At 36.3% G+C, this 10,142-nt stretch overlaps 1 protein-coding gene across 1 annotated transcript in view; it reads left to right on the top strand.

Annotated features, from left to right (window-relative positions):
- The first annotated feature begins 1,932 nt into the window (after nt 1-1,932).
- LOC110466515 (probable methylmalonate-semialdehyde dehydrogenase [acylating], mitochondrial) overlaps nt 1,933-10,142 on the top strand; it is a 15,556-nt gene continuing 7,346 nt past the window's right edge. The window contains exons 1-10 of the mRNA XM_021523049.1: nt 1,933-2,081; nt 3,107-3,160; nt 3,592-3,666; nt 4,096-4,257; nt 5,201-5,279; nt 5,584-5,738; nt 7,587-7,734; nt 8,156-8,220; nt 9,139-9,195; nt 9,628-9,687. Coding sequence (XP_021378724.1) covers nt 2,043-2,081; nt 3,107-3,160; nt 3,592-3,666; nt 4,096-4,257; nt 5,201-5,279; nt 5,584-5,738; nt 7,587-7,734; nt 8,156-8,220; nt 9,139-9,195; nt 9,628-9,687 — 894 coding nt within the window. The 5' untranslated portion in view covers nt 1,933-2,042. The remainder of the gene's footprint in view (nt 2,082-3,106; nt 3,161-3,591; nt 3,667-4,095; nt 4,258-5,200; nt 5,280-5,583; nt 5,739-7,586; nt 7,735-8,155; nt 8,221-9,138; nt 9,196-9,627; nt 9,688-10,142) is intronic.

Here is a 10,142-nt window from a genome sequence, read left to right as displayed (position 1 = left end):
TGAGGTATTATACATGTATATGTTACTACTGAGGTATTATACATGTCTGTTACTACTGAGGTATTATACATGGGTATGTTACTACTGAGGTATTTTACATGTGTATGTTACTACTGAGGTATTGTACATGTGTATGTTACTACTGAGGTATTATACATGTATATGTTACTACTGAGGTGTTATACATGTATATGTTACTACTGAGGTGTTATACATGTATATGTTACTACTGAGGTATTGTACATGTCTGTTACTACTGAGGAATTATACATGTATATGTTACTACTGAGGTATTGTACATGTCTGTTACTACTGAGGAATTATACATGTATATGTTACTACTGAGGTATTATACATGTGTATGTTACTACTGAGGTATTCTACATGTCTGTTACTACTGAGGTATTATACATATGTATGTTACTAGCAAGGTAATATACATGGGTTTGTTACTACTGAGGTATTATACATGTATATGTTACTACTGAGGTGTTATACATGTATATATTACTACTGTGGTATTATACATACATATGTATGTTACTACCAAGGTAATATACATGGGTTTGTTACTACTGAGGTATTATACATGTCTGTTACTACTGAGGTGTTATACATGTATATGTTACTACTGAGGTGTTATACATGTATATATTACTACTGAGGTGTTATACATGTGTATGTTACTACTGAGGTATTATACATGTATATGTTACTACTGAGGTATTATACATGTACATGTTACTACTGAGGTATTATACATGTATATGTTACTACTGAGGTGTTATACATGTATATGTTACTACTGAGGTATTATACATACATGTGTATGTTACTACTGAGGTGTTATACATGTATATATTACTACTGAGGTATTATACATACATGTGTATGTTACTACTGTGGTATTATACATACATGTGTATGTTACTACTGATGTATTATACATGGGGGTAAACGGCTACCAACTTTGTTTGAATGAATGACCTTGACCTATATTCAAGAACACAGGGTTCAAATATGTTTAAAACCAAAATTTAACCAACTCCTTAAGTCCAATAATGTAAATGGCTAGTAACCATGCTGGGATCATGGGTTACCAAGTTTGTTCAAATGAAGAATGACCTTTACCCATATTCAAAGTCACAGGGGTAAAATATGTTGAAATCTTAAAACATTACTTCTTCTAAATTACCAAAAGGTCCAGTGTGATGATATATATGCTGGGATGAACGCCAGGTTACCAAGACTTCTCCCAAATAAAAAGATAGCTAGGAAGATGATATTTAGCCAGTAGAATGCTTGGATGAAAGGTTTGAAAAGTTTGTTCAAAAGAATAAAACATAAAACTTTAAATGACTAAATTCTTCTGAATAACCTTGAAATGCAAAGGATGGTGATATGTCACCAGCATGCTCAGATGAAGAGCAATCAAGATTGTTCATGTGAATGACCTTGACACTTTCAAGGTGACATCTGGTCAATTGTGTATAAATCTTTAAAAGTCATCTTCTCAAAGGCAAGTTGCATTATGGAATGAAGGGCTATAAAGTTTGATCAACTTAATGTCCTTGTTCGACTTTCAAGATCACATGGGTCAAATGTGATTTAATTTTTTGGTATGTATTTTTATGACTTTGAGTAAAGACACTGTAGTTTTATTTAGTCCATTTTGTGAGATTAATTCCAGGTGAGCGATGCAGGCCTATTGGGCCTCTTATTACTTCTGATACCTCTACAGAAGTACATGTAACTGTTGCTACCGAGGATTTACTTCCCAGAAATTATATCCCTATTGCGTTTCTACTGAATTTACAATTTGTTAGTTGTTTTGTTTACAGACTTCATTACACAATATTGGAATTTCTTTCCGTTTTATTTGTCGTTCGCCAGTTAGGAAAACCCTAAATACTCACAGCTGATTGGTCACACCCCCAAACCACACGGTTCGCCCTTGACCTTGGGACCTCACACCAGCTGCAGCCTTCACTTATGTCTATCTACCTTGCCGGTCAACATTAGGCCTATCTAACACTGCAGCAATGTCAGCTTCCCTTCTCCGTAGCGTTGTACGCCGAGAGGTAACGAAAGGTTTTATGAGCATGCTTGTTTATCGTTTGGTTATGTCATACATGTGATAACATGACGTTTTATATTTTAATGTTCAGTACCAATTCACATTCTAAAAAACGATTACTGTTATCCTGTTATGAAACAACGGGCTTAGGCTACTGTAGTTACGCGCACGCTGCTTAACGTGGCAACCTACTTTCTCCACTCAAATGTTTTACCTTCAGATTACAGATCTACTGTAGTACTAAAACTTGATTCGACAAAGACAGGTCTGTTAGGATCGCCGTGGGGTGCTAAGGAACTTTTAACAGCATACCGTTGTATAATCAAAGGCATCAGCACGGGTTGTGAATTGGAAAAGTATAACAAAATTAACTACTGCATGTACGATTATAAATAAGTCTTATCTTAGGTACATCTTACGTGGGATATGGATATATAATATCAGAAATCGGGAAAAATTAGGCTTTGCCAAGGTTCTGACTCTAAACTTTGCACCTAAAGGTAGAATTCCAATATCCCACATTGGCCTACTTACAATGATTGACTAATTTTCTCCCATCTCATAACCGGAATTTTGACAAAAGTTGACAAAGGCAACACTAAATACAGCCAAATTTAAAAAGTACAAAAGTAATATTTGGAAAGAGCAGTTTGGTTTTATATTGTTTAATGTCCTAAACAGCTAAGGTCATTTAAGGACGTAAGTTTAAAAAATCCTGAGGATGTGTCACCTGCCAAAGGCAAGACTGTCACAGTCAGCCAAACAGTGTTTTGACATACTTTTGATTGTGACGAAATAATAAAACGCTGTCATCTTGATTGTGACGTCATAATAATAAAGGTCCCTGAGTGCATTTGGGATATTCCCACATGAGTGTTCAGTCTGGGACATGTGTACTAGGCCTATCTGACATGCATTGAGGTAGGGGAAAATGCCATAATAGTGATGGCCTATAAAATCTATCATTGCATTTTCAAAGATGTAGCTTCACTTGCTTGTTCTGTTCAGTTCATTTAAGTTTCATTTCAGGCACTAGCAGCCCGGGCAGTATGGCAGTGTTCCAGAGCGTATGCCAGCACAGCGGTAAGATGAGTTTACTCTAGCTAGAGAAAACTTAAATTAGATGCTAATGACTTTTTCGTAGCAGTCTGGACTAATTATAAATCCATTATTAAATTGACCAATATGTTTATCTCTAATTACCTGCTTTAACTGACTGTGCAAGGTGATGCAGGCAGGAAAAGAATTTTAATAGGAATGCTCATCTTGGCAAATAACATTTTGAAAAAGGAAGATGTAGATCCAGACTTTACCTTATAACCATAAGCTCATGGTTAACATTTACATTTTTGAAAATATTGTTTGTAATCAATTGCAAAGTTTATAATAGCAGGTTGTTAAGGACCTATACTACTGTTAGATTACATCTGGATATTTCTTGTGATCCAAGTGTTAATGTTTGTTACTTGAAATATTTTGAATTTGGTTTTCATTTTCTGGGGTTTTTTTGGCAGCCCACAACAAAGAACTACATCAATGGAAAAATGGTGGAGTCCAAAGCTGACAAGTGGATTGATGTGCATAACCCGGTAAGTCTCCTCCATCAATACCTGAAGAGTTACTCCAAAGGGAGGAAATTCAAATTTATTTCACAAACAGATGTTATCACAAAAAAATAGACAAGAAAGTTGTTTCTTTTTATTGACAATAATAATTATATCTGTGGATATATGGTACTTTAATCTGAACTGATGCTGTGGTAGTTATGTAGTTTGTTCAGACTTGACTGTTGAAGTATAAATGAACTAAACACCTGTGACTTCTGTAGTAATGATGTAGTTTGTTCAGACTTGACTGTTGAAGTATAAATGAACTAAACACCTGTGACTTCTGTAGTAATGATGTAGCGTGTTTAGTTTGTTCAGACTTGACTGTTGAAGTATAGATGTACTAAACACCTGTGATCTCTGTAGTAATGATGTAGCTTGTTCAGACCTAGCTACTGTATGTTTCTGTAGGCTACTAATGAGGTGGTAACGAGGGTACCAGAGTCCACCCAGGACGAGATGCAGGAGGCAGTAGATGTGGCTAAAACAGCATTCAAGACCTGGAAGGACACCACCATCCTTACTCGACAGCAGTACATGTTTAAATTCCAAAGTCTCATCAAGGATAACATAGTATGTGTCAAATTGAGTATGGGATACAAAATACACGAATATTTATTTAACATCGCATATCAGAAACATACAAACTTTAGCTCAGTAGGGCTATTTCTGCGGCAAACATGTGTATAAAAATAAAACAAATCGAAAACAATTGTTTCTAAACATTTTCTTTTTAAAACAAAAACAAGGCATGCCAGTAAATTTATACAGACATACGTGGCTAAATACATCTTCCAACTCAGTAATATTGTGAAAGCATAGCCTTAAGAATTATAACTCTAGTATGTTTATGTTTTCTAATACAAAACTATTCAGGTATTTCCATCATAATGTGAACAGTAAATGTAATGGGGATCAATCCTGTATTGAAGATTAATTCATACTTTCACAGGAAATCATTAAATATTTCCATTTAACATTTGTTGCCTGACAGAAATGGTTATGCTAGAAAACACAGTTTGATTCCACAAGAACAACTGTTTTATCACTATGCCGGCACATTGTGGAATAACTTTGTAAGCAAATAGGTTTTATCCCATAAATTTGGTTGAAAAATAATGATTTGTGATGAATCAGATTTGTGGTTTCGAGGTTGTAACATGCTTTTCCAGAAGAACTAGAAATGTTCTCCACTGTTTAAGTTATTGCATTTTTATCTCCCGATAAAACAGAACTACAGATAATGTGTTTATTTGTATAATGTGACTTCGTGAGCCTCAACAAATCATTTTAAAGGCATTCGTTTCACCCATTACCAAGTTAATACAACACTTGTCAATAAACCTTTTGACAAACTTTACACAACAAAGAACATGTTTTTCCTCAAAAATGAGGATTTCCTTTCAAGAGAATTCACATGAACGTCATCAATTTAGGTGAATAGGTCTAGTTTTATTACAAGAATTTTGTCATATCTTCCAATGTTCTGTAAAGTGCAGTTCTTGTTTAATTACAGTCAGAATTGGCCAAGAACATTACTCTAGAGCAAGGAAAAACTCTGATCGATGCTGAGGGGGATGTGATGCGTGGATTACGTAAGTAATTTCTGTGAGAAGTGTATTTAAATGTCATCATCAGGTTATAAAATACTGGAGGATTTTTTTTGGCCAGTGAATTCAAGCTTTCAATTGGCAATTTTTTAAGGTTATTAAGAATTTCCCGCAAATTTGAAGGATTATTTCAAATCCAAGAGTCGAGGCTAATTTTGGGTAATCAGAATCATTCATTGGCCTACTGAAAGCCCTAACAATAAATATAGTGTTAGTGTTTGGTTTGAAAGATTGTGGAGGGATTAGACTTCCTGTAAAACTGATGGTTGGTGATTTAATCGTCTTGTAGAGGTTGTTGAGCACTGCTGCAGTATTCCATCCCTCCAGCTGGGGGAGACCTTGTCTGGAATTGCCAAGGACATGGACACCATGACCTTCCGGACACCCCTGGGAGTAGTGGCCGGTATTACGCCTTTCAACTTCCCAGCCATGATCCCACTATGGGTAGGTACACTACAACCTTTATTCCTCTATGGATAGGTGACCTACAACCACTATAGGTTGGTACACTACAACTTTTATTCCTCTATGGATAGGGGACCTACAACCACTATGGGTTGGTACACTACAACCTTTATTACTCTATGGATAGGTGACCTACAACCACTATGGGTTGGTACACTACAACTTTCATTCCTCTATGGATAGGTGACCTACAACCACTATGGTTGGGTACACTACAACCTTTATTCCTCTATGGATAGATGACCTACAACCACTATGGGTTGGTACACTACAACTTTTATTCCTCTATGGATAGGGGACCTACAACCACTATGGGTTGGTACACTACAACCTTTATTACTCTATGGATAAATGACCTACAACCACTATGGGTTGGTACACTACAACTTTTATTCCTCTATGGATAGGGGACCTACAACCACTATGGGTTGGTACACTACAACCTTTATTACTCTATGGATAAATGACCTACAACCACTATGGGTTGGTACACTACAACCTTTATTACTCTATGGATAGGTGACCTACAACCACTATGGGTTGGTACACTACAACCTTTATTACTCTATGGATAAATGACCTACAACCACTATGGGTAGGTACATTTCAACTTTTATTCCTCTATGGATAGGTGACGTACAACCACTGAGGGTAGGTACACTACAACCTTTCTTCCTCTATGGATATAAGTGACATACAACCACTATGGGTAGGTACATTCCAACCTTTATTCCTCTATGAATAGGTGACCTCCAACCAATATGGGTAGGTACATTACAACCTTTATTCCTCTATGAATAGGTGACCTCCAACCAATATGGGTAGGTACATTACAACCTTTATTCCTCTATGAATCGGTGACCTACAACCACTATGGGTAGGTACACTACAACTTTTATTCCTCTATGGATAGGGGACCTACAACCACTATGGGTTGGTACACTACAACCTTTATTCCTCTATGGATAGATGACCTACAACCACTATGGGTTGGTACACTACAACCTGTATTCCTCTATGGATAGGTGACCTACAACCACTATGGGTTGGTACACTACAACCTTTATTACTCTATGGATAGGTGACCTACAACCACTATGGTTAGGAACACTACAACCTTTATTCCTCTATGGATAAATGACCTACAACCACTATGGGTTGGTACACTACAACCTTTATTACTCTATGGATAGGTGACCTACAACCACTATGGTTAGGAACACTACAACCTTTATTCCTCTATGGATAAATGACCTACAACCACTATGGGTTGGTACACTACAACTTTTATTCCTCTATGGATAGGTAACCTACAACCACTATGGTTAGGTACACTACAACCTTTATTCCTCTATGGATAAATGACCTACAACCACTATGGGTAGGTACATTACAACTTTTATTCCTCTATGGATAGGTGACCTATAGCCACTATGGGTAGGTACACTACAACCTTTATTCCTCCATGGATAGGTGACCTATAGCCACTATGGGTTGGTATGCTACAACCTTTATTCTTCTATGGGTATGTGACCTACAACCAATAATGGTAGGCAAGCTATGGCTATGATCTCACTATGGGTAGCTAAGTACACTACAACCTTCATTCTACTATGGGAAGGTATAAGCACTGCTATTGATATATGCACTTATACTTTCATGTCGAAGATGTCCCAGATATTAAACAAGAATACTTCAGAAAGGTATTATGTTTTCTCAAGACTATGTACAAGTAGCCAGCCATAACTGCATCTGTTTCTACCCATTATTGGTATGTGAAAGTTTTCATACAGAATTGAATCTATGTAAAACATGTCTACCCTACAGATGTTCCCCATGGCCCTCACCTGTGGTAACACTGTCATCATGAAGCCATCAGAGCGTGACCCTGGGGCGTGTATGATGTTGGTGGAAATGGCTCAAGAGGCAGGTGTTCCTGCTGGTGTTGTCAACGTCATCCATGGCAGACATGACTGTGAGCACTGAATAAATCATTCTTATTTTTCTTGAAATAACCCTGATGTTATTAAATGAATTCTTTATCTTGTTGGTCTGGATGTTGATTACCGGGTATTCTGAACCATAAAATGTGGCTGATGTTACCCCTTTCTTAGTACATTATTGTATAATGATCATTTTAATTACATACAGCTTTGTAAGACTACATTCTGGTGTAGGTCTGATCAAATAACATTTAGCATTGTAAATGGTACATTTTCCAGGTATTTTTACCATAATTCTTCATAGAAATTTCCAACTTAGTCACTCAGTCATCGCTTGATAAAGGACCAGTCAGTCTTGAAACGTTGCGACATGTTTAATACGTACATTGTTAGTGTAGAAAGTAAAACTATGATATCAAGTTCCAACTTACTTTTATTGATCAATCTTTGCAGCGGTGAATTTCATCTGTGACAATCCTGATATCAAGGCTATCTCGTTTGTGGGCTCTGATCAAGCTGTGAGTATCTGAACATGATGTAGCTGTAATTTATTTTCTATATGTTTTGTTAAGTCATTTAATATTCTTAATTTTCTTGAAGCTTTTCTTAAAGCTGGTGCATGAATGATTAATGGGAGGGTAGGGAATGTAGACAGTAACAAAACCTACCAACAATATAAAAACCTTTAACACTGTATATGGAATAGTTTATTAATAAACATAATATGCACCAGAAGGACGAGATAAGGTAAAGCAGTTCTACATTAAGTTATAGCTACAAAAAGTGTTTATTATCCCGGTAAATAGGATACAGCTGTTAGGACTGTCATATTTACAATCTTGTTTTAAATTTAAGGGAACACTATAATAGTTCAGGGTCAGATAAAAATGATAAAGGTTTGGTTGGATTACCCCTTGGTTTGGCCTCATAATACTGTTGTGATTATGTTGTCATGATGACAACTGTGGTTGAAATGATCCCGGGAGGAAGAATGGCAACTTTATTAAATGTGGAGTTTTACGTTAATAAATAGAGAATAATACATGCTTTTTTCCATATCACACCCAGTATCAACCCGAGACTGCAATATCAGCCCAAGAGCCGAAGGTCCAAGGGCTGATATTGGTCGAGGTTACATACTTACTAATAAAAGCTACTTTCTTATGATCTATTTTCTTTTGAAATATTGAAAAACGAAAAATGTCCACGGCTTTTGGGGTGTGATACGGCGAGGGCTGATATGGGTAAGGATAATTGTGTCGTATCGCATATACAAAAACCCCGTATTTATAAGTATGTAATAATAGCCCATTTGTAAGCCCACTTGTTACAGAACATTGAATTTAATATTGATATTCTTATTTATTTTTGCCGTAAATATATGTAAAGGGATGTCTGATCCTGTGTTCATTTCTTAACATTTCTATTTTTAACAGGGTTCCTACATTTATGAGAGGGGATCCATAAATGGTAAACGAGTCCAGTCCAATATGGTAAGTGAACAGTGTTTGATATAGAAACATCATCCATGTAGAACTGTAGTTACTAGTACCAGGTATCTCAAGGAATAAGGCACAGATGGTGTTACTATCAATGTCATTGTGATGTCAGAACACCTTATGTCAATGTCAACACGGGAAATTAGTGCTGTTCTTGTAAATTGTATATTAATTATTCTTTTGTTGAAATGAAGTCTTAAAATTTGATAGACAATATATCGGTTTTAGTGAACCTGTACAAGATATAAATACTTATATTTCAAATAGCACTTAATATATCAAATCTACTTCCCAGTCACCGATACATAATATAAGATAAAGAGCCAGTTGAGAGATTTGTTTGAACAGTCATCAGTATTCTCCTGTAATAAAGAGATGTGGCGTTTGTGTTGAGATTATGACTGCAAACCTTTTGATGTTTTGTAGGGTGCTAAAAATCATGGTGTGATTCTTCCTGATGCAAACAAGGAAAACACTCTAAACCAGGTATGTGAATTTATTGTGTAACAAGACTTAACGTAAACTGGGATCATTATCTATCATAGGATGGAAAATAACAGCAATTGTTTCATATAATATGTAAAAAAGGAAGAACACATGTTACAGTATAGTTGTCTTTAACTTTTTAGGTCACCTGAGACAAAGTCTCAAGTGACCTATAGCGATCGCCTTTTGTCCGTCGTCGTCCGTCCATAAACAATTTACATTTTCGACTTCTTCTCCAAAACCCCTGAACCAATTTCAATGAAATTTTGCAGGGACCTTCCATGGACAAAGGTCAACAAAAATAGTGGCCGGTTTAATCCCAAGCCCCCAGGGGCCTGAGGGGCGGGGCCAAAAAGGGTCAATTTGACTAAAATTTCAAAAATCTTCTTCTCAAGACCCAGATATGGTAGAATCAAATACTCTTCATATATGGAAGGGTCTTAAGTTGCTTTACC

Source organism: Mizuhopecten yessoensis, unplaced genomic scaffold (genome assembly GCF_002113885.1).
Source record: "Mizuhopecten yessoensis strain PY_sf001 unplaced genomic scaffold, ASM211388v2 scaffold11135, whole genome shotgun sequence".
Classification (NCBI taxonomy): Eukaryota; Metazoa; Mollusca; class Bivalvia; order Pectinida; family Pectinidae; genus Mizuhopecten; species Mizuhopecten yessoensis.
Note: the sequence above shows the minus strand (reverse complement) of the source record. Positions and strands in the feature narration are given on the sequence as shown.